We start from the raw sequence: 25,318 nt of genomic DNA, 5'->3' as shown, positions 1-25,318 counted from the left end.
GATTGGCCAGTATTTCTGCACGGTTAGGAATCTAGCGCCACCTGCTGCTTTGGCATGTTCATAGCAGCGTTTTCCTTCATTTCTGCCTTTATGTGTGGACGGGATTATTTTTTAAAACGAAAACGGAAAATCTCCGTTTTCAAAAATACCCGTGTATGTGTGGACGTAGCCTCAGTCTCTGACTGGAAGCGCTAATTCGTCATTCGGCTTTTGTCAGACTAAAGTAACTGTTAAAACTGTTTGAAAAGCTCAGCTATACAACAAGGAGAGATTGAGAATTTCCTTTTAGTTCTCAGTTTATTTGATATTGACAAAAGTTAGTCAGTTTTGTCTGTTCTTCTGTAAAACAAACTAAGATTTATTTTTAGAATTAATATTTTGTTTCTAAGTGGAATTGACAATTTAGTCTGTTTCATTTGTTCTATTTTGAAACTTAAACGCTTTAGCGGCTGCCTTTTGTGTAGTTTGCAATATTTGCCTTTATTTATCTGAAAAAGTCTCATGTTCCTTAAGTACATCTACCCTGTTGAACTTATTATGGGAAATAAATATTTAAATAAAAACAAGCTGCTGATTATTTCACATTTTACTTGTGAGCAACGGCACATTTAAATCTTACAAATATAGTTATTTGGCTTATATCGTGATAGATATCGTTATCGCCTGAAATGAAAAAAACATCGTGATATGAAAAAATCTCATATCGCCCAGCTCTACGTTTCTCCAATGTTGTCTTCCCAACAGTTTCACTAACATCTACACTGGATGGCCAGGAAGCGTTCACGATGTCTTCTCGGGCGCTTCTCCGGTGCTGTTAATTGGCATCTGTCTTGTGTCAATGACGTAAAAGACGGATTTAATGCGACATGAGCGACCGTGGCTCAGGGGGTTGGGAATCGCATCTGTAACCGGAAGGTCGCCGGTTCGATCCCCGGGCTCTCTGTCCTGGTCGTTGTGTCCTTGGGCAAGACACTTTACCCTACTTGCCTACTGGTGATGGCCAGAGGGGCCGATGGCACGATATGGCAGCCTTGCTTCTGTCAGTCTGCCCCAGGGCAGCTGTGGCTACAACCGTAGCTGCCTCCACCAGTGTGTGAATGTGAGAGTGAATGAATAGTGGTATTGTAAAGCGCTTTGGGTGCCTTGAAAAGCGCTATATAAATCCAATCCATTAATTTTATTATGACCGTTCAAACAGCAGTCGCTTTCTAAAATATCAGATATATATCGGATTCAGGACCACATACGAAAGTGACCCAGGTCGGATTTGAAAATATCGGATTTGTGCCGTTCACACTGTCATACCAAGATCGGATATGGGTCGCATAGGGTCAAAAAAGTCGGATTTGATGCGCTTTCGCCTGCAGTGTGAACGTAGCCTTAAAAATATGGAGTCTAATCTTACTCTGGGTGGCATTACCATAGCCTCCAGTAACAGTGAGGAATGTTGGAGTCATTTTTGAGTAACGTAAGTCTAATGTGCCTTGTAAACAAATATATAATACTGTTTTTTTTTTCCAATTAGAAGCATCCTGTCTGAGAGCAAGCTGAAAAACTAGTTTGTGCAATTATTCCTTCTTGGCTAGAACACCAATTCATTATTGTCAAAACTCCCTAAAAACTTCAGTTAAACCAAAATGTTGCAGCAAGAGTACTGACAGCATATTTCACCCACACTAGCTCCCTGTTAAACCCAGAATCCAATTTAAAATCCTTCTCACCACATACAAGGTCTTGAATAATCAAGCCTCATCTTATTTTAAAGACTTTACAGTATCGTATCACCCCAATAGAGCACTTCACTTTCAGACTGCTGGTGTATTTGTTGTTCCTGGAGTATTTAGAAGTGGAATGGCAGGGCCTTCTCTTCCTAAGTCTGTTCTGTTAGAGGTTTCTTCCTGTTAAAAGGGAGATTTTCCCATTGTCACCAAGTATTTGCTCATAGGGGGTCATCTGATTTTTAGGGTTTTTTTCCTATTTTGTCTCTATAATTGTACAGCCTTTACCTGACAGTTTAAAGCAGCTTGAGGGAGCTACTGTTGTGATTTGGTGGTATATAAATAAAATGGAATTGAACTCAATAATGAAGCCGGGTTCAAGGAACATTGCATTGCCACATAATGCCCTATAACACCGGACCTTAAAGAAACACTCTAAGATAGAGAAACGACAACAAGACCTTCTCCATGATACAGTCACTCTCCTTCAGATGCCCACCCCGGTTCACAGGATGGTGGAAGAGGATTCCATGGCTGAAACAGAGGGTGTACCTGAGGCAGATGACAACCACTCTGACACCTGTTCTTACTGCAAACAAAAAAGACATGCTGGGCCTGTGACTGCCCCATGAAGAGGGGCTAGAAGTGTTAATGGACCAACTGACCAAGCGAGGTGTTCCAGAGGAGGAAGCCACAGCTGCATATAACACACACACGCTCCTGCAATGAAGAAGTACTTGCTACTACCCATATGGAAAAGATATATATATAAATCTTATAAAGTTTGTATCTGTCTTGTCTGAAACTTGTATGAAAAGCATATAAGAGATAAAACAGATATAAGATCCCTTGAAAAATTATATAATGAAGCTTGTATGTTTTGGATACTTACTAAAACAATATATGAAAGTAATGAGAAAGTGGCCACTTTCATGAGTAAATCACATATAAGTTTTTACTATTTCTTTTCCATATGGGTAACCTTGATACACCTACCTACACCAATACAGACAGCAATTAAGCCTTTAGAGCAGAAGAATGATTCTTTGACTTGTACTTATGTAAAATACTCACATAAAGCTTATAAAGCTTTCCCCAATTATACTTTGAATATTAGTGGCAAAGACATTGATTGTCTGACAGAATTTGGTACCACGTACTGTTATCAGAGTAGTTGGATTTCCTGCTTCGAGTGACAGTTTTCTGTTTGATCCTGTAGTACTATTGTTAAAGAAAATTTCACTGCCCCCTTGCGTTGTGGTGGTGCTAATGACACATTCATTTTTATGCTCCCCTCCTGTCCCTGACAATCTGTTGGTTGGCGATTTGATGTTTCTGATGGTGCGTGTGTGTGTGCGCATGCGTGCGTGCGTATGCAGACACACACAGACATATATATCTGTAATCACACTCCTTCTGCAGCTGTTCTGGATTTTACTACAAGTGATTTGATTTATATTGTGATTTTGTTTCCATATCCAAAGATCCAAAGCAACTACCAGTGACAACAATACCCCATCAGCCTTGTATGGCTGAAGGGTAAAAATGATTGTGAATAGATTGTATACAGGGCAGTAAAAAAGCATTTGCCTCTTTTCTGACTATTAATTTGTCTTAAAATCATTTTTGATATTAGATAAAGATAACCACAGTAAATACAAAATGCAGTTTTTATATGATTGTTGAATTATTTTATTTTTAAAGGAAAGAGGATTGCCAAATCTGCCAGGCTTTATGTGAAAAATGATTTGCTCTCCTTGTCAAATCATGAACTGGGACTAACCACATGTTTCGGGAAGCTGAGTTAAATTTCACCAGCCGCACTCAGGCCTGATTACTGCCAGACCTGCGGCATCAAGAAATCTCCTAAATAAAACCTGCCAACATGAAAAAGATGTCAAAAAGCAATCGGTCGTGCCACAAACAACAGAAAACGGAAAACTAAAGCCCTTCACATCTGATTGTCTGGAAAAGGGTTTGGACACTCAAGTGAACCACAGAGAGAGCCACTATTCAAAAATGGGGTAAACTTAAAAATTACTTTAGCATGAGTAGCCACTAGGGCTGGGCCATATTATACCGTTCACGATAATACCGGTATAATGTTAGGCAACGATAGGAAAATGAAATATCGCGATAGAATGGGAGTAAATCGCGCATGCGCAGTGCCTTTGTTTTCATACGCACATGGCCGGTCGTTAAGTGAAACAGATGAACCAGAATTGGTTTGTAAAAATGGTGCAACTTCAGTGATGTGGAACTGGTTTGGTGTTTGTCCGTCAGATACACAACAAAGCACATTTTTTTGCAGAACATGCAAGCGGCCATCGTTATTGTCGTATTTGTCGGACTAAGATGCTCTTAAATCTGGGAGTAATCTGGGTCCTAAGCTCCGTATGCTTCAGGTCAAACAACACTGCAGCATCACTTAGAGTTAAAAACTGTCTAAATTCTTTCATCTTTAATAAAACGATCAGCATTGCTGCTTTACCAGGTGTAACTATAAAGTTTAACTTCCAGGCATCCATGAAAACAAAAGTTATTACATTTAACGGAGTTAGAAGTTAGCAGGAAGCTAGCGGAAGTTAGCTCGCTAGTTTCGCTAGTTACCTAAGCATGATATTGCATGTTCTGACTGAGAGATTTCTGAAAAAAAATCAAACGTACAGCTCTGCTATCACTTCCAACATAAATGAAGACAGGAAACTAAACAGCAGTGACGTTTGTAGGGTTACTGAAGTTGGGCTAGCTGGTATATAATGATGTGCTACGTGATCGCTAGCGACACAGCTATGTTAGCATAACATAAGCAGTGAAGCTGGAGGACAAACACTAACACTTTTCCACTTATAAAAGTTAATGTGAAGGTTCTTCATGGTTAGAGACAAATGCAATCGCATGGCAGGATGCTGTAAACGGACCAAACTTCAGTCAGGAGAACAACTGAGATAATCCATCCACAATACGAGGTTAGTCATTAATATACTGCAACAACATGGGAATAGAGCAGCTGCAGAGAATTCAACATTAATGAATCAATGTTACAGAAGTGGAGGAAGCAAGAAGAATGAGTTTAATAAAGTTTGATTTATCTGACTGCTTTGTTTCGCTTAATGTGCCTTATAATCCTGTGCACCTTATGGTCCGAAAAATGCGTACTGCACACTGCAGTTTAATGTTGCAAAGCACCTCTTTTTAACTTCAGTGGATATTATACATGGTTATGCTCAGGATATGTCAGCCCATTTCTACTGGAAATGCCTTTTGGTTAAACTTTCAGCAAGGAATTTGCATTTGCACTGTTACATTTTTATAAAGCTTTAATGTACATAAAAACCAGCTTCTTGTTTAAGTGAAAATAAATGGAAGGTTGTCTTTTTGCACTAGTAATGTTGTGGAGTTGTATTTTGTCTCGCATCAATTATATCGTCGGTTATATCGTTATCGCAAATTTTCAAATATATATCGTGATAAATATTTTTGGCCATATCGCCCTGCTCTAGTAGCCACCCAACTGAAATTATTTCAAGACCAGATCAACAAATAGATGATCCCCAAGAATTCTGGGAAAATTCTGTGGGCTGACTGATGAGACAAAATCTGAACTTTCTGGGAGGTTTAAGTCCCATTTTACTTGTTGTAAGTTAGTTTGATGTTCATAAAAAGAACATCAGGCTGCTTTGCTGCTTCAGGACCTGGATGACTTGTCCCAAGCAATGGAACCGTGAGTCCTGCTCTCTACCAGAAAACCCTAAAGGAGCATTTCACCTGGCCATCACGTCCCTGAAGCTGAAGCTCTCTCGGGACATGCAGGAAAACAATGATCTGAAACACACCAGCAAGTCCACCTCTGAATAACATTTATAAATAAATAAATAAGGTTTAATTCCTTTGATATCCTTTCAAACAAACCTTAATACTCTCCAGTGTGGCTGAAAATAAATAATTAGGCAAAGAGGGCTCGTTGTCAGGGCTCACTGCCAGTTTTCGAAAACTTGCAGATCTTGCTGCCACGGCTGACAAATATGCAAAAACTATGCAAAAACTAAGAGATCAGGAAGAGGGAAAATACTTTTTCATAGTAAATATACATACATAACAGGACAGATAACTCTTTGTAGTCGTTGCACAGTCATATCTAGAACAACAGCACAACGAAATTGGAAACTGTCCCACATCTGCACTACAGAGTCCTGTAGGATGCTGCGTTCCCTCCTGAGACAGCGAGTGCTGTACAGGTCCTTCACGGAGGGAAGAGGATGTCCAATGATTTTTGGGCCATATTAATGACCCTCTGAAGTGTCTTTTTGTGTGCCATGGTGCAGCTGGAGAACCGCACAGAGATGCAGTCAGCACACTTTCAGTGGAGCAGCGGTAGAACACAATCAGCAGCTCCTTCTGCAGGTCCATTTTTCTGAGGATTCTCAGAAAATGGAGACGCTGTTGGGCCTTCTTTAAAACCACCGAGGTGTTTGAGCTTGTCTATGTGCACACCCAGGAACTTGAAACTGGACACCCTTTCCACGCACTCCCTGTTGATGCTGACAGGCTGCAGCTCAGACTTCCTCCTTCTGAAGTTGACTGCCAGTTCTTTTGTCGTGGTGTTCTTGAGGTCCAGGTTGGTGTCCGCACATCAATCCGACAGCCTCTGAAGCTCAGCTCTATATCCTGTCTCGTCTCCCCCAGAGATGAGCCCCACCACGGTGGTATCCTCTGTGAACTTAATGACTGCGTTGTCTGTGTGGGTACTGACACAGTCATGTGTGTACAGAGTGTATAGTAGGGCACTGATAGTAGAACAGCCTTGTGAAGAGCCGGTGTTAAGGCTGAGGAAAGATGAGGCCCCACTCTAACTCTCTGTACACCAGAGGTGTTAAATGAATAAATTACCTCCTCGACATGTCTTGAAGTTCTCCAGAGGCCTGGTAATGAACTAATGACTTGTTGACCCAGGGTGATATCTAAAACTTGCAGGACAATGGCCCTTGAGGCCTGGAGTTGAACACCCCTGCTGTACACGGTCTGAGAGAAAGTCTCTGATCCAGCGGCAGGTGATAGAAAATAGCAATACGGCGGTTAGCACTGTTGCCTCACAGGAAGAAGGTCCCAAGTTCACCTCCACCACCTGGCCACAGTCTTTCTGTGTGGAGTGTGCATATTCTTCCTGTGTTTGTGTAGGTTCTCTCCCACCATCCATAGACATGCGGTTTTTTGAGGGGTAATTTATGATACTAAATTGCCTATAGGTGTGAATGTGAGTGTGAATGGTTGTCTGTCCCTCTGCGTTTAGCTCTGCATAATCTGCTGGCAATCTATCCAACGTCTACCCGGCCTCTCAACCTTTGATAGCTGGGATAGGCTCTAGCCTCCACAACTGTGATAAGCAGAAGAGAATGGATGGATGGGATATATCTCTAAAACCTTTTTGCAAAAGAGTAAATGCCACTGTGAGCAAAGTAAAGCACAAAGGATTCCCTTTGTCTTCTCAAAGCTGCTGTAGTGCAGCCGCTAATTAGCATATTTCTGATATAATCAGTAAAGGGTTGCCTTTAAAATAATTTACCAGTTCTACAAAACAGAGACAAAAATAGACCAGTCTTCTATTCTAAAACACATTCAGAAAACCCAGCACAATTTAATGGACAGAAATATAAATACTGTGTGGATATTTTAAGAGAATTATGAAACTAGCTATATGAAACTCTCTTTAATTAAACATTTACTTATATTTTACATGTTACTTCTTTTCTTAAAGGAATGCATATAGCGTTGTGTTCACACACAATCCGCTACTAGCGGCAGCAGCAGCCTTGTTTTCTTCTATGCCAGAGTACAGAAAAAATGGTTATTATTCTCCAGTTTATTCTTCATACAGATGCTTGTAACATGTAATTGGCATGTTAAGCCAATTAACATGGCTGTCATCCATTTACTTTTCAGCTTCCTTTTCTTCTCTTCAATTTCCCCTGACAGAGAACCATCGGTCAGGCCTGCATCCCCAGTTAGCAGCCAGCGGAGTCGTAACACTTTGTTGTCTTCAACAGGTCTTCCCTAATCACATGACAGCAACTCAGTGCATTTAGGCATGTAAATGTAGTTGAGATTCTTGAGACAACCTATTTTCTGTTGGCTTCCAGCAGCATTACATCACATGTCACATAGATCGAATAACCTCAAACTGGTTTCTTGAACACAACGGTGATTTCACTGTGCTCAGATGGCCTGCAGAGTCACCACATTGTAATCCAACAGAGTACCTCTGGGATGTGGTGGAATGAGACGTGTACATCACGGATGTGCATGACGTACAAATCTGCAACATTTGTTTGAGGTTATCATGTAAATCAAAATCTGTGAGGAATGTCTCCAGCACCTTGATGAATCTATGTCACAAAAGAAAGGCTATTTCTTAAAACAAAAGGCGATTGAGCCTGGTACCAGCACGGAGTACCTAACAGTGTCCAGTTAAAGTATACTCCATTTTACTACAACTACATTTCCAATAAATCTGTTTTCCTGGACATGAGTTTCTATTTCATTATTAGGCAACAGAATTAGCATGAAACAGGGCTGTTTAACAACTATGTGTTAACCAGTGATGTTCCACCCTGATAAAAGCAGTGCTTGACTTGTGAAATCTAAAAGCAGAAATCATTTAAAACATACAAAAGTAAAGCAATCTGTCTCTTTTTATCTCACACAGCACTGCCATAAAGCTCCTCACCTGTCAATATGTATATACAGCCTTTAAATTACTGCTATCTTGTGGTTGACTGCTGCAATTATTTCATTGAAGACTAGCTCTCTCCGTAATGCGGGCGTGTCCATCTTCAGCACTGGCTGGAGCTGGGCAAGCTGAGAGGCAGGCAGCATTGTGGATAAAACCAGAGTGCGAGGCAAGCTGCTGCTGGTCTGCTTTCACTGCTCTGAAATCAGTTACTATCCACGCTTCATATAGAAACACACCTAGGATTAGCAAGTAAACAAGCTTCAATTATTTAGCATAGTAACAGATGAGTTTCCTGTTGCCAACCACTTAGAGCAATGTATGCGATAATGTGATGTAGACAATGAAAAGACAACATGACGGCGTACCGCTCAGAGGTCTTGCATTCAGTCATCTTTTTGTACATCTGTTATACAATTTCATCAACGCGATGTTGGACAAACCTCATGTTCAGCAGATAAGACCTCTTGTTACTGGGTCTACAGAGTGATGGGATGCTTACAACAGAGGTTCTTCACTCGCACAACATAAGGATAACAAACAGAAACAAAGCTGTAGAGCCAGTGTGAAGGAAAGAATAAAGAAAACGCTTCAAAAGCCTCCGCTCCTCAGCCTTTTCCTTACAAAAGCCAGGTCTATTGTGAACAAAAATGGATGAGGTGAGGCTACAGCTGGAAGACAATAGTTCATTGGGGACTGCTGCACCCAGCAATACCTGATGAAACGCCCCCTACTTCAAAAACAGTTAAAACATGGGCTGGGTGCTTCTTTGCAGCTACAAGACTGTGTTGAGAATACAGACTGGAGTATTTTTGAATCTCAGGACCTGGAGGAGTACACTGCATGCATACTCTCCTAACCACTGTCACCGCTGACAAATGCATCCAGGTGTATGCCAGCCACAAGCCCTGGATGACACGTGAGGTCAGGACCCTGCTTAGTAACAGAAACACTGCTTTCAGGTCGGATGACTTGGAACTGCACAATGCAGCCACGGCAAACCTGAAAAGGGGCATCAGACAGGCCAAGCTGGATTATAACAACTAAGGACTATCTCCAGAACAACAACTTGAGGCAACTGTGGCTGGGGGTCCAAAACATCACTAACTACAACCCCAGACCCAGGGCTGTGGATGGTGATGTTGTTCTAGCGGAGACGTCTTCTTTGGCCGCTTTGAACAAAAAACACCAGACACAGTCACACCACACACACAGGCCAACACCAGCCACATCTTTGTGTTGGAGAATCATGACATGAGATACATGTTAAGGACAGTTAACAGGACCCCCAGAAATGCAGCAGGACCTGATTGCATCAGGTGCTGAAGGTCTGTACAGACCAGCTCACAACCTGTCCTTAGCACAGACCACTGTCCCATCCTGCCTGAAGGCCTTGACCATTCATGGCTGTCCCAAAAGGAACACCACCAGCAGCCTAGTTAACTTCCACCCAGTGGTTCTCACTCCATTCGTTATCAAGTGTTTTGAGAACCTGGTCAAAAGTCACGTAATTCGAGGACCATGTAAATTGAACCCCCACAAGTTTACACAGAGGGATAATAGAGGATGCCGTAGCCACTGCTAGCTGCACAACCTTGATTCATTTAGAGCACAAGGGCAGTTATGCTAGGCTTCTTTTCACTGACTTCAGCTCAGCATTTAACACAAACACCCCTAGCAGACTGGGAACAAAACTAATCAACCTCCTCCTCCCATACTCCATCTGACTCTGGATTAAGGACTTCCTGAGAGTCCGCCCACAGTGAGTTAAAGAAGGGCCCAAACTTTACCCAACATTCAGCCTCAACATTGGCTTGCCATAGGGATGTGTGCCGACTCTCCTGCTGTACACTCTCTACACACCCGACTGCACCCCACTCACCCAAGCAACTCAATAGTGAATTTCACAGATGACATGACAGCGGTTGGACTCATCATGGGGGAAGATGAGTGTGCATACAGGGACAAGGTAGAGAAACTGGCATCATGGTGCAGCAGCAACGACCTTTTCCTCAACACCACAAAAACAAAAGAAATAATAGTGAACTTCAGGAGAAGCACATCTAATCGTCATATACATTAATGGGTACTGTGTGGAGAGGTTCTGACTTGAAGGTTCTGGGCTTGTGCCTGAGTGATGACCTAACCCAGAAAACCAACACCTGCGATGATCAAGAACCCACAGCAGCAGACAAGTATAGCACGCTTCAATATTTCCTGCATGACCAAGTGAACTTAACAACATCTAAAGAATAATTCAATCAAATATTCACAACACACATATGACAAGGCTGTTGCAATAATAAATAATAAACAATAAATGAACATTGTTACATCTTTACTAACCTGTGCAATACCCAACCTGTGTAACCAATACACAATGACTGAAGCACACACACACACACACACACACGCATGTATATATCTATTTATTTATATTTCTATACTGTTTCTACTGTGTTTATTTACTAGAAAGGTTTTTAATTTTGTATTTTTGTGAATAGTTAGATTGCTTTCTTTGCACTGAATGAGACTGCATATAATTTTGTTGCACTTTTGGCATATTGACGATAAAAAGACTTCTCGCTGCTTGTCTTCCTGTAAAAGTCATCACACACTGCTGGTGATAAACAGTATCCATTTCCAAGGTGGTGGTAAGATCTGTTAAAATCCAGGCCATAGAAAATAGTCACACACAACGGTTTACAAAGTGTGAGGCTACTGTAGTTATAATTAATTGAGTTATTACACTTTAAATAATTACTCAGAGAGGCAATTAGTCCAGCTGATTCAGTTACATTATCTTGTCCATGAGTGCTAACCACCGCACCACTGTACGGCTTCAGTATCTTGTAATTTGCTAAAATGTTGACAGTGGACACACAATCCCTCACCAGTAACATATCTGCTTGCTTTTTTCTGTAAAATATGCTAAATCAGACTTTTTTTATCTGCTTTTGGTGTCTTCAGCAGCATTAACTTTTCATGGTTATGTTTAGGCATTATTAACCACACTTTGGTTGTGGTGACAGAAGGATTGTGAGTCTGTAGTGAACAAGAGACAACATATTCACCACTACTCATACAACACTACTACACGTTTCATTCACCCAACGAAACACATTCATGCCTAAGCATATGCATGATTACACACCATCTTACACAAGGAAGACAAGGGATGGGAATTTGTAACAAGTTAGCAGTTACGATTCCATGATCAATATCACTTATTGATTCAATTCCTTATTGATTCTCATTGCGCTCTTAAAGACATCAATGGTCATCAGTGTTGGAGTCAAAAAAGTAATGGATTGCACAAAACACTTTTATTCAAAGTAAAGCAGTACATTACTTAATTACTCCCAGTAGAAAGTAATTCATTATTCAACTCGTTACGTTACATTGAGTTTCTCCATAACCCAATTACTAGTGAACAATTTAAACCTTTAGGTTACAGTTCCACACAGCAAAACAAATCCCCATCTTAATGAGCACACACATATGATCTTTCTCTTAGCGTTTAGGTATAAACACAAAGCCGACAAGACGAAGCAAAGATAAAAACCAGCCCAAAGAGTCTTCAAAGCGACGTCCACAGTGATTCTGCTTTAGAAACATGAAATGGTAGAAACGGAGGCTGCAGCCTGACTGTTCATCGCTGCTTTTGTTACCAGTTAAAGTTCAGGGTCTGGCTGCTGTGGTCGGTCAGCAGTCACTCAGCTTTAACATACCTCTGGGTTCTTGCTAGCTTAGTGTTAGCATGCTGTCTGTGCAGGCACTTGCAAAGAGGCAAAGTTGTGTTAGCACCATAACGCAGCCGTTTCTGTCTTGGATCCAGTTTGCACTTTACAACTGGGCTCTCATTCTATGCAGTAGAAATAAAAGTTCAGTCCATATCCCTGCTGTACACTGCTCTACTGCACACAAACTGAAATCAGCTGATTGTAGTGCAAGTGGAACCAATAAGCAGGATCAATAGGTAAGCAGACTAACAATTCCAAGGAAGTGAGCTGCTGGGAACACTGGCTCTCAAATCCCTACTTAAGAACTCAAGGAGCATGAGATCAATTTATCCACCTTCCAACTGGTGGACAACCCGCGCTACCACCTGAGCCACAGGTACCAGTTTAACTACAAGACTGCGGCAGCAATTCTTAGTTTGCATTATTTTTACTTCTTATCCTCAACCTTTAACTACACCATCCAATTGTCACTGGCTAATACAGCAAATAAAGCAGATATGTGAGTTTTCTTTTGACTTGGTTCTCTAAAGTAATATATGAAACATAAAAACTCACACAATCAGGGTGGCGAGAAGAAGGTGGTGTAAAGCGGGCTAAGATTCTGATGCTTTTGATCCAAACAACAAGAACAACTGCATTTGAGTCCAGAACTACTTATCTCAAACCTTTCAATTATTACTGTACCCGTGAATCCAGATTTGTTTAAAATGACCTTTTTTGAACAAATCAATAATCTGAATGGACTGACCTGCAGTAATGATTTGCATGAGGCTAAATGACCCCTGGATATTCCCAGCCTTCATTTATTAACACACCCACATGAGCTTGTTAAGTTCTGGGGACAAACTGCCACGATGTGTTCCACACCCTGACTTTCAAGGCAATCAGCGTGATAAAAACACATCCATATTTTTGATGTTGGCAGCTGAAGAACACCGGCCTGGGAGGCTGGATTCACGTCGACTCTACACTCTATTCAAATTCAGCCTGTTTTGTTTATATCAGGAAAGACAGATTTACATGAACAGCATAAGAACCTGTTCGGCCTCATTAAAGAAAATACTATTAAATAGGCGCATGGAGGAAACAGGAGGATTTGCACATACACCAAACAAGTCCTGATCCAGCTGGATTTCTGTCGTTAATTTCCCACCTCCCTGCACTGATCATGGCGAACAGAGGGGTGCGATTTTCCTCAATGTGGTTAATTCATTATAGGAACACCGAACCTCCCACGCAGAACTACTAAATGAGAAAAAGCTGTTCACGCCTGTGTTATAAAAAACATTGATGTGTTGGGATTTGGCGGAATTTGGTGTTGCGGTTTCTCTACGCTCGAGAGTTAACCACTCATTAACTGAGCTGAGAAACTATTTTGTTTGTTTGTTGTTCTTCATAATTATAGTGAATAAGGAGACATATGTAGATCTGACTGTGATTGGGCCATGCACCTCTAATTCTAGTGCCGCGCCATGGGAGTCGCCTCGATCCATCACAAGGACGAGATGCTGCAAAGGAGGATTTCTCTATTCGAGCCTCCTCTCGAAGTGATAAGGTGCATTTCCTGTCAGCATCTACTTATGAAAGCAGGTTAGCAGCATTCCAGCAAAGAGATGGGAATTTAGACCGACAGGTGCAACAGCATCTAGCCTCCACGCATCGCTCCTTCCACGCTGACAAATATCCAGATACAACCACCCCGGCGAATAACTAACAACCGAGGGAGATGACAGGGAAAGACACTAAATTCGCACATATGTTCTGCGTGGAAATCCTTGAATCGTGGGAGCGAATACGTGGCGAACTAGCTAGTAAGCACAGCCACCAAGCGAACCGCGGCTGCTAGTCTCATCTCTGGGCTGGCTGCCTCCCTTGGTTCGTGCTCGTTTTTCCCCTCAACAAGCAAAACAGTGCGAGTGTTGCTGGACTTACCTCTCGGCCATTTTCCCGACGGTTTTTAAAATCCGTTCAAGATAAATCCCACAACATCTCCCATGTTGCCTAAATTGCGGTTACCGTCACCGAGTCGGTCATCCGTTCCAGACTTCTATCAAGCCGCCAAAATTAAGGTACAACACATCCGACCATTACTTTCAGCATAAAAGCTTCTCGCCAACGATGTAGGGTCCCAGTGACTGGAGAAACGTTTTATGCAGTTGGGAAGTCCACCGTCAACAAGCACTATACTGCAGCCTGGGTGATCTTATGTCAGCTGTTGTAACATGACAGCAGTTTACTACACTGTTATCCCACAATACGAAGCTCATGTAAAATCACAACCAGAAAATTTGAACGGCAAGATCTCAAGTTTTACCGAGGGACATCTGGAAACCGTCCCTAATGACACACCTATCAACAAAAGCACAAGAGGAAAAATATATATAAAATTTCTGATAGCATCTGCTGTGGGCTTCTTTTTAGTACCACAATGCTTTCCACAGCTTTATGTGGAGGGGAGGCAGGTCTACTGTGTGCCTCCTAAAGTCCACGATCATCTCCTTTGTCTTTGTGGTGTTTCACCGACCTGAGGAATATTTACAGATGCAAATGATCAACAATTTGAAAAACACACCCATCAAAGCAGTTCATCATAATCACTCACTGATCTGAAAGCAATGTCAAATATGCCTGTCTAGACATATACTGACAGTAGGTTATTATTAGGTACTATTTGGACCGTTAAAGTGCTGAACTAAATCCTGTACTTACAAGAGAACCTCTGGTGGATGCCTTAGACTAGGTTTAAAATTGGGTTTAAGGCTGGCTGACAATTGAGATTGTTTTTTTATGGTTTTGTGACCAGTTTTTATTGTTGCAGTTGTGCTAGCAGGATAAGAAATGTATTTGGTGTCTTCACAAAGACAGCGGGCATCTATCTGTGCATGCCGTTTTAACCCTAAGTGGACATTCAGAGCATTTGCTGCCTAGACCTGCTTCCTAGATTTTTCCATTGTAAAGAGTTTCTATGCTCCTGTTAACACATCAACATTTGCTCATTTGGTTTATTTTATTTCATGTTATTATTAGAGAGGATAATATGTTGTAGAGGAAAGGGGGTGAGAGCCAGGTTGTAGAAAGACAGGAGAAAGTGGCAGAGGAATATAAAAGGGTCAGAAAGACGAGAGTGGCAAAAGTCTAGGATGTAACTGTTGCATCTGCAACAGAACACACAAAGAGAAACACACAACAACTGAACAAAACAAAGTTGGGTACACAAACAAACATACAACTTTGCTGTGATTTGTGTGTGTGCATATGTGGGAAAGAGTGAGAATGTGTGTGTCTTTGTATGAGCGTTCGTCATGAAACGTACTTGAGGATGAGAGACTGGAACAAGGCCCCCAAGGAGCTAGAGGCAGACGGCCCCAGACCCAATAGATCTGGGGTGTCTGCAGCCCTTTTTGCCTCAGCTCTTCACCGCCTCTTCTTTAAAATATTCAAAATTGTTTTGGGTCTGCATCCATCACTTCTTTTACCCTCCCAAAAATGGGCATGATGAAAGCTGATTGTTTAAACCACATTATCAGTTTCAGGTGAATGTGGATGAAATGTCTCTGAAGCCTGAAAACAGAACATTGTCCCTCATGCTGCGGGCCTGAAGCACAACAGTTTTCTTCTGAGAGCCAGGTCATTCATTCAGTGAAGGATTTCACCAACTCTCTGAGGGCCACGTTTTCAGCAACGGGTGTTTCCACCTGCTGCTGGCTGAACTCCTCAGACTCATGCAGCGCCAGAAAGTCTTTATGAAGGAGTTCCAGCGAGGCATGTTTTAAAGCTGGAAAGTTTTTGCATCTATGGACGCCAAAATGTACATCATATCACTGCTGTGTGGAGAAACCGGTTCCAACAGAGTTTTCGGGACGGTTTCATTTCAAGGATGGCATTCCTTTGCTGCCTAACAATTTATAGTTAGAATGATTTTTCCTTTCATGCACAACCCCCATGCACACAACTAACCTCCACCCACTCTGCCTCCAACTACGCCCGAGCCAAACCAGGGTTTGATGGACCAGGGTCTCTGTGTGGCCTGGGTCCACCAGGCTACGGTGGACCCAGGCCCTTGGAACCTTACTGGTATGCAGGTACATCCCTCTCAAGCTAAGGGAGAGTGTTGTAGGGCCGGGAACATGGAGCACCTGTCCCATCTTCATCCGCAGGCATTTTTTTTTTTTTTTTGGGTATACCATCTCTAACCTCTGGGACCTGTGGAGAAACAGAAGAGAGAGTAGGATTAGATGGATCTGCCGGCCACTACTGCAGCGGATCACAGGGATGATCCACCATCATCTGGGCTAGCACCTCCACCGGTAATGCCGTCCACCAGTCTGTAATCACACAGACCGGGTTTTAGACAACACTTTAGCATGAAGTGGCAGAGAGCTGTGATAATGACAGTTTATTTACTTTTACAAAAACATTTGACAAAAATTGTCCTCAGGAGTTTTCAATTTCCACAGGCCACAGCGTCTGGCTTTCTCGGCTGGCCCCACCCCTGCATCCTGCTTACAGCACCCTTCACCAGGTCCATGCCAACGTGCGTCTACTCACAAAAGGGAAGGCATGATTAGATTATGAGGGTCAGCTGTGTGGGTCAGCCTTCCCTGACACCACACCCTGCTCCACCCATCCCCTACAGCTAAGCCACAAACCACAACCCGCCACACTTAGCTAATTTAAAGGCAAATCTCCAATCTTCCTTTTATCTCTAAAATTCTTGAAAGAATAGTTGTAAAACAGCTAAAAAACCATTTGCAGATAAATAATTTATTTGAAGCATTTCAGTCCTGTTTCAGAACTCATCACAGTACAGAAACAGCGATAGTGAAGGTTAATAATGGCTCATGTCTAGGGAGGCCTGCTGGACCTCAGTGCGATACTGCATACAGGTGAACACAATATTTTGTTACAGGGATTAGAGCATGTCGTAGGAATTAAAGGTGCAGTAGCTTCGGTCATAGCTAATAGACTCCAATATATCCATGTACATGGGAAGTTGTCTTCATGCACAAAGGATAATTATCAGTTCCACACGATTCCATGCTTGGACTAATTCTGTTTACATTATACATGCTTCCCTTAGGTAGTATCATTCGAAGGCACACAATACATTTTCATTGCTATGTAGTTGACACCCAGCTTAATCTATCCATGAAGCCGATTAGTTAAACTGCAGAAATGTCTTAAAGACATAAAGAGCTGGATCACCTGTAATAAATCTTAGAAACATGGTGTCTGATCATACGTATTCTGGATGGCATTACCTTGGCCTTCAGTAACACTGTGAGAATTCTTGTATTCATTTCTCACCATGATATGTCCTTTAATGTGCATATTAGGTAAATATGAAGGACTGATTTCTTGTATTTGCACAAGAGCTCTAAAATCAGAAACATCCTGTCTCAGATGCTGAAAAGCCAGTTCATGCATTTACTACTTATAGGCTGGACTATTGTAATTTGTTATTATTGGGCTGTCCTAAAAACTTTTGGAAAAGCCTTCAGTTCAATTAAAATGGTACAATGTTGAATCAGCTAAAGGCTGCTGCAAAATGCTTTAAAGTATAAAGGACATTTAAAATGAAAATTTCAAATTATAAATGAATTGAATTGAACTTTATTAGCTCCACACTCAACTACAAAAATGCATGTGCTCCCTGTGGCAAAAACATTCACACTTTTCCTTACTCATCCCTTCTGATAACACTGACCTGGTATTATTCTGCGTCTATTATGTGATACACTGATAATGGGTCTTTCTGGTTTTTGTAGAGTCAGCCTAAAACTATAAAGGTAACCAGTGTATTATTATTTAGCTTGTCTGTTTTCAGTCTTCCCATTATTTGTTTATTATTATATTATTTATTATTCATTCTTTTATGATTTCTTTTATTCCTTTCAAAATGTATGAAATTATGATCACAGAAAGGTCCCTTTAGCATTTGGTCCAGCATCTAGAAAGCATCACATTGGTCGAGTTTTTCACCATGACAGTGATCCCAAATACACTGACAATGGGTTAGGTTTAGAGTTAGGGTTACACCTGGGTAAATGCAACATTGATTTGCTTTACCACAGCCCAGACCTTATAATTACTTAAGCAGTTTTGGGTTATCTTGACAGAGAACAGGACAAAAGACAGCCAACATCCAAAGAAGATCTTTGGAATGTCCTTCAAGAAGCTTCAAGAGAACTATTCCTGAAGACTATTTCAAGAAATTACAAGAAAGAAAAGTTTTCTACAGTCATTGGTCTGTATTTTGAAATCTTCCATCCTGGCAGCAGTGTAAGGTGAGCGGTTCTCAGACGTAGATATCTCCACTTTCTGGGATTTAAATAAAACTGCTAGGGCAAAATATGGATCACAAGTAGTTTCTCGTCATATCTTCGTTTTTCCTTTATGATACATGATCCAAGTGGTTTCGGCTCGAGACAGGTGGAAAAAACAACACTTTTTTCTTAAGTAACAGTGACTGTCCACTGTTGGGCACCATGATACCGCCCAGGGTAGCAAATCGATCACGTGACTGAAAACTATGACTATGGCAACTATTCCCGATTTTCCTAGCAAATGTGGGACAAAAGAGATGATGGGTGGCTCAAGATCACACAGTATTGTAGTTATGGGTTTAATGGGAGGCTAGACTACCCTGCAGCACTGCAGGTAAACTAAAGCTGATCGGTGGTGTAGTAAGGAAAATGTCGGCTTGTTATTTATATTACAGAAAAGCCAGCGGGAGAGTGGAATATGTAAACAAATTTAATTAACCTGAACGACACCGGCATCACCCCGTGCTTAGTGATGGGTGTAACCGGTCTCGTGCCTGCTGATCACTGCACAGGGCACACAGACGGAGGCCTTTAAAGCCTGCTTTGAACTCGCTCGTAGCTTCTTCCAAAACAACTGTTAATCATTCATAAGTCAAATATATTTTCATAACGTAACCGACGTTTTAAGCCTTCCTTCTTCCATCGGACACCCACATTTTCATTTTCATCGTCCCTGGCTAAAAACTGCAGGAAAGCAGGCGCCTCCTCCGATCTCCTTCCGATCGAACACGAGCATTCCCGAAAAATAAACCGTGGTCTGTTTCCATTGGTGAAACGCTCGTCCAATGAACCAGGGCCATCTGTGTGGGATTCAACGCTGTTAGATTTCTCAGCTTACGTTTCCTTCATCGGACTTTCAATCTCATCGTTTCACCACCTGCTACCAGACTGCAGCTAGCATCATGAAGTTTCCGGTGGTAATTACTGTAGTTTTGGCATCGTTAGCGCTAACTATCGACGCTACGGTTTACTTCAAGGAACAGTTTCTGGATGGAGGTAGAACACAGTCCATTTCATATCTGCTTGTCTTACACGAATGATTGCATTAAAAAAAAAAAGTCAACGTCTTCACGGCAGTTCACATTAAATCTCTTATTTGGTAATTTAATTAAAGACAACTTAATATATGTTCCTGGAATTTTTAAGGTAACTTACTCTATAAATTGAACCCATTGGTATAGATGAGTGGCTGGCTGAAAATAATAGCGTAATACATTAGTAAAGCATACGCTCCAATGTTATTTTTTAAGTTAAATGTGTCTAAATGTCGTCTAGTACTGGGTTAAGGGCGCAGCTATTTTCTATTTTCCTATGTTAGTCAAACCATGCAGAACCGTGCTGGAACCTTTATGGGTAAAAGCATTTGGATAAAATATTTGGAGCCCCTTAATTTTTTTTAAACAGAAAAACTCTAAACCCTGTCACTGCATATAGGAGTTCATTTATATAATCTCAAAGTTTTTCACTTTTATCATCATGTTGAGTAATTGCATTTGGAGTCGTCAGTAGGTTTGTGGAACAAGCAGTGTAATAAATGTGCATGGTGGCTTGGTGTTAATGTAACCAGAATCAGAGGAATTACAGTGAGTAACCAGTGGGGTTGCATTAATGTGTTTCAGATGGATGGAAGAGCCGTTGGGTCGAGTCGAAACATAAATCAGATTATGGACAGTGGAAACTGAGTGCTGGAAACTTTTATGGGGATGCTGAAGCTGATAAAGGTACGAATACTATGTTGTGTTAGAAACACAACTGATACGGCTTAATTTGTTAAAATTGTGTTATTTGCATAGACCAAGAGTTGGTGTCTTATCATGCAAATGCAGCTAACACAGGTTTGCCAATGTAAATGTGAGCACAGGGTCAGACAGATTATACTCAGGACTGGAATATCCTGCAAAGAGCCTCCAGTGCTCTCATGGCCTTTGATACTCCAATTCCAAACCTATTTTAAATTTGGATACTCAAAAACAAAAAAAAAAGATTTGTACTATCAGTAATCATCCCATTTGGTAACCTTAGATTAGTTTTCCCCATTCCAAATTTCTATTACACTGATAAAATAGTTAATATTGGGCTTTAATTACAGATGGAAGAATTATAAATATGACTGATAGTCATAGAGTGCATGGATGTAAACACAGTGCTCTGACCCAATGCAAAAGTACCCTTTTTTGTCCAGAGAATTTTCCCTGTCACTGTCTTGGCTCTTTGAAACCAGAAGTCCTGAGCAGGCTGCAAATCTGACTAAAAGTATGGGACATTTATATAGCGCAGCCCCATCATCAACTTTTTGGGTACTATTGGAAACCATGATTGTACAGAAGAGGATTAGGGCCACTGGGAAAAAAATTGGGCAAGTCTTTTTTTTTCCTCTTCTTTTTTTCTGAGAAAAAAAGTCTGAATTCTGAGATTAAACTTAGAATTCTGAGAAATTCTGACTTTTTCATCAGAATTATTTTTCTTAGAATTCTGAGATTAAAGTCAGAATTTTCTCAGAATTCTGTGAAAAAAGTCTGAATTCTGAGATTAAAGTCAGAATTTTCTCAGAATTCTGACTTTTTAATCAGAATTCTGGAAAAGAAGAAAAAAAAAAAGTGCCCACTTTTTATTTTAGTGGCCTAATCCTCTTCCGATACAAAATAAAGACAGTTTTATTTCAGATTTTAGAATCTCTGACATTGTTGAAGTGAAACATTGAACCACAAAATTCTGTTAGTGCAAAAGAAGAATAGAATTAAGAAATTTAGGGTGTCAAAAATGTGGCCCGTGGGTGAGAATCAGCTTGCCAGGGGTCTGTTTGTTTGACTGGACGGGTCTTGAACATGTGAAAAATCCCTAATTATTCAATGGTTTTCATTCTAGTGCAGTTCCTACTATTCAAGATGTAGTTTCAGAATACCAGCATTAGTGCATACGATTATAGAAACAGACATATTACTTTTATTTTTCTTAAGGCATTTCAGGCTGCTCAGTGTTCATATGGATATTTTAAGAATATACTTCTTTACATGCCTTTACTGAAATTAGAAAGAGTTGTGCATTTATATTCAGTCTATATTGGTAGTAATAATAATAATAATAATAATAATCACTTTTGTGCTCATTCTAGGTATCCGGACCAGCCAGGATGCCCACTTTTATGCCCTGTCAGCCCACTTTGAGCCATTTAGCAATGAGGGAAAGCCCCTGGTCATCCAGTTCACTGTCAAGCATGAGCAGAAGATAGACTGTGGAGGTGGTTACGTCAAGCTCTTCCCCGATGAGCTTGACCAGAGTGACATGCATGGAGACTCCCAGTATTACATCATGTTTGGTGAGTCTTGGAGAGACACTGAAGCCTGAAACCAGAACATGATGTTTTTCCATCTGACTTTGAGCTGTTCGAAATGACGTCCTTCTTTTGTAATCATGGTATATAATCATATCATAATGTGGCCTGTGTACACAGGGCCTGACATTTGTGGATACAGCACAAAAAAGGTTCATGTGATAATTAACTACAAGGGTCAGAACCATCTTATCAAGAAAGACATCAAATGCAAGGTAGCTATGCACCAAGACTGTTAAATAATTTCCCTTTTTAAATTTTGTAAACCATGAATCTGTTAGAGATTTCCCATAAATTCTCTCCATGTCATCCTTCAGGATGATGAGCTGACCCACTTGTACACACTGATTGTGAATCCAGACCAGACATATGAGGTGAAGATCGACAATGAGAAGGTAGAGTCTGGCTCCTTTGAGGACGACTGGGACATGCTGCCCTTAAAGAAGATCAAGGACCCTGAAGCTAAGAAGCCAAGCGACTGGGATGACAGGGCTAAGATTGACGATCCCAGTGACACAAAGCCTGAAGTAACATGACTTAAAATGATTTTAGATTACTTGCAATAAAGCTATACAGATGTTCTGAGATTAAAGTCCCAAATTTACAATAAAATCTTGAACATGGTGTTAATGACGTTGAGCATTTTCTTATTGTTCAATTTTGTTGTAATGCATAATTTCATTAGGCCATCCACTGCAGCCAGAATACACTGAATAGTGCCAATTGTGGGTTGATAATGTTGATCCAGTCTTACATTAATGTTGCCATTCCTTGTTTTTCTTGGAACAGCCAGGATGGAGCTATTTGTACTCTTGGACAAGTCCTGTTTTGATTGGCATCTCTGATTGGTAACTTCAGTGCTGCTGTCTTCCAGGACTGGGACAAGCCAGAGACGATCCCTGACCCTGATGCCAAGAAGCCTGATGACTGGGACGAGGACATGGATGGAGAGTGGGAGCCCCCCATGATCGCCAATCCAGAGTATAAAGTATGGGCTGCATTGCTTGAGGTTTACCGAAAAAGTGAAGAATTTCTATTGGAGGTCTTTTTACTAGTATAAAGGGAAGAAAATGTAACTTATTCTCTAACACCTTTGTAGGGGGAATGGAAACCCAAACAAATTGACAACCCTGACTACAAGGGAACATGGGTCCACCCTGAGATAGACAACCCAGAGTACACTCAGGATGCTACTATGTATAAATTTAACAACATTGGAGTCCTGGGCCTGGATCTGTGGCAGGTAATTATGCTACACTACTCCCCCATTAGGGTCTGTTATAAATAAAATGTTACAAAACAGTTTCTTTCATGTAAAAATGAAACTACATTGCGGTTTATTTATTTCAAGACAAATACATTTATAATGTATCTGTATGTCACGACAATATAATATTGCATTGTTTATTTTGTTTGTTTGTTTTGTTTGTTTTTTCATTGAAAGGTCAAATCTGGAACCATTTTTGACAACTTTCTGATTACCGACGATGTGAAAGAGGCAGAGGAATTTGGAAAGGAAACCTGGGGAAAAACCAAGGTAGGACTGTTTAGATGTAAATGGTCTAATGGGGGGTTTCAATTTAAAACCCTCTGTCAGAATACAGCCTGAAATCAGTTCTAGTCAGAATTAAGGGCAACACAATAAATAGACCATGCATATGTAGCTTTACAGAGTTGATCAGACATTTTCCAAAGAAAGAAGATAACTTCTCAACAGCTTTCATGTAGTCTGTAATGTTTCCACAGCTCACAGCTGATCCGGATAAGTGGTTTGGGGCATGTAAACAAGCAATAAAACTATCACATGTGAGCAGTTCTCTAGGTATTTAAACAGGGAAGATGGTACTTCTTGTAGCTTAAGCAACATTAACTATAAGGCCACTTCAACTCTTGAGCAGCTTATTGCAAATTGATTCTTTGAGCAACTTTTGAAATTCCATATTGGCAGTACAGGTTGAGTTTCTTCACCTAATAAGTTTGTCAGTATTATACCATCTAACATTTAATGGTTGGCACATTATTCATGATCATGATGATTGTTTTCTAGGTCCAAATGATTACTGGTTCTCATTTGGGGAAGAAATAGTTTTAGTTCCATAATTTATTATGGAACAAAGAGTTTTGGTCTAGCTTGTTATTTTGATGTTTGTTTTGTGCACCTTGTTTGTTTACATTTTTTGTGCTTGTTTTTTTATTGAGAACTCGTGGTTCTCAGTCAAACTTGGTGTACTTAACATAAAAAGGACCCGAACTAAAAGTTTGGCAGGTGATAAAACAAAAGGATTTTAAGGAAGACAAAGAATGTAGCTTTTAGGTTCAGCATTGGTTCACACTGCAGGTGACAGTTCAGTACTCCCCTATTGTGGATTCACTTTCCATTATGTTAAACATTAACACTGTTCTTCACCTGCCTAGGGACCAGAGAAGAAAATGAAGGATGAGCAGGAAGATATGGAAAGGAAACTGAGGGAGGAAGAGGAGAAGGAGAAGAACAAGGAGGACGCTGAAGGTGATGATGAGGATGACAAAGAGGATGATGAGAAGTCAGATGATGATGCTGGGATAGAAGAGGACAATAATGGCAAACCAAAGGACGAGTTGTAACGGTGTGAGGTGTGTGTGTGTGTGTGTGTTCCTCAGGTTCAAATGACAGACACAGAAAATGGGCTGATGCCATCTGGACTGTAGCTTTTCATATAGCAGCCTTTTATTCCGGTGGGATGTTTGAGGGATGGGATTTTTTTCTTGATTCCCATGCATTTTTCTCTCCAAACCATCAAATAGGAGAAGGGTTTGTTTATGCTTGTGTTTGGTTTAAATATGTGGATTTTCTGATTTAATGTGATTTTTTTCTTTTCTTTTTTTCCCCTTTGGAAATCCCATAACTTGAGCGTCTGTGATGTCTGGTTGTGCACTTTGATCTCTATCATACCATGATGCACTGTTTGTTTTCTGAGGTGATCCTTTCGTAAATTATTCAAATATTATATTTGTTTGTGGACATGACAGTTCACAACGTTTTTGAGTTTGTTCATAAGTCCTCTGTGTGATATGTGTGTGCGTGCGCGTGTGTGCATTCCCAATGTTTTGATTGAGTATCTTTACTTTGTGAACACAGTTTTGAGTTAATAAATTGAAGCTTCTCAACTTTGCTGTTTTTCATTACTTTCAGTCGTTGATCTCTGTTGCCTGCCTAACTTTGGCGGTTTCTTTCACACTGAGTGATTTTAATCTGTGTATACAGCAAGAGACATGAGAAGTGCAAGTATTAAAGTATTTGTGTGTTATTTATGTGGCATGCTCATTTCAGAAGCTGGAAAACAAATTAAGTCACCCACTCCCAGTACTTTTATAAATCATTGACCAAACAAAGTCTAATTTGCCATTCACCATGCATCCTTTTTAAAAAAAAATAATTTTTTATTATTTTTTGTTTTGCATATTTGTATAGCTCATTTATTGTGACGCACTGG

The 25,318-nt window shown here is 40.7% G+C and overlaps 2 protein-coding genes across 2 annotated transcripts in view; one reads left to right on the top strand and one right to left on the bottom strand.

The window, feature by feature from the left end:
• The window catches only part of arhgap39 (Rho GTPase activating protein 39), a 68,256-nt gene extending 53,913 nt beyond the window's left edge, over window positions 1-14,343 (bottom strand). Inside the window, exon 1 of the mRNA XM_085386521.1 lies at window positions 14,121-14,343. Coding sequence (XP_085242647.1) covers window positions 14,121-14,131 — 11 coding nt within the window. The 5' untranslated portion in view covers window positions 14,132-14,343. The remainder of the gene's footprint in view (window positions 1-14,120) is intronic.
• A 4,957-nt stretch (window positions 14,344-19,300) lies between these two features.
• LOC146649519 (calreticulin-like) lies at window positions 19,301-25,164 on the top strand. The gene is made up of 9 exons (XM_085386036.1): window positions 19,301-19,510; window positions 20,134-20,235; window positions 21,627-21,830; window positions 21,966-22,060; window positions 22,163-22,372; window positions 22,720-22,833; window positions 22,945-23,088; window positions 23,290-23,382; window positions 24,261-25,164. The coding sequence occupies exons 1-9, from the start codon at window positions 19,417-19,419 to the stop codon at window positions 24,447-24,449; spliced, it is 1,245 nt and encodes a 414-aa protein (XP_085242162.1). The 5' UTR covers window positions 19,301-19,416; the 3' UTR covers window positions 24,450-25,164.
• Window positions 25,165-25,318: the final 154 nt, after the last annotated feature.

This window comes from Rhamphochromis longiceps, linkage group LG17, assembly GCF_057381845.1.
Source record: "Rhamphochromis longiceps isolate RC_006_pf linkage group LG17, R_longiceps_female_GT1.1, whole genome shotgun sequence".
Classification (NCBI taxonomy): domain Eukaryota; kingdom Metazoa; phylum Chordata; class Actinopteri; order Cichliformes; family Cichlidae; genus Rhamphochromis; species Rhamphochromis longiceps.
The sequence above is the reverse complement of the archived record's forward strand: the minus strand, read 5'-3'. Positions and strand labels throughout refer to the sequence as shown.

Coding starts and splice junctions, on each gene's coding strand:
- LOC146649519 (XM_085386036.1), top strand. CDS start 19,417: ATGAAGTTTCCGGTGGTAATTACTGTAGTTTTGGCATCGTTAGCGCTA. Junction 19,511..20,133: donor GGAACAGTTTCTGGATGGAG/GTAGAACACAGT, acceptor AATGTGTTTCAG/ATGGATGGAAGAGCCGTTGG. Junction 22,834..22,944: donor TCGCCAATCCAGAGTATAAA/GTATGGGCTGCA, acceptor ACACCTTTGTAG/GGGGAATGGAAACCCAAACA.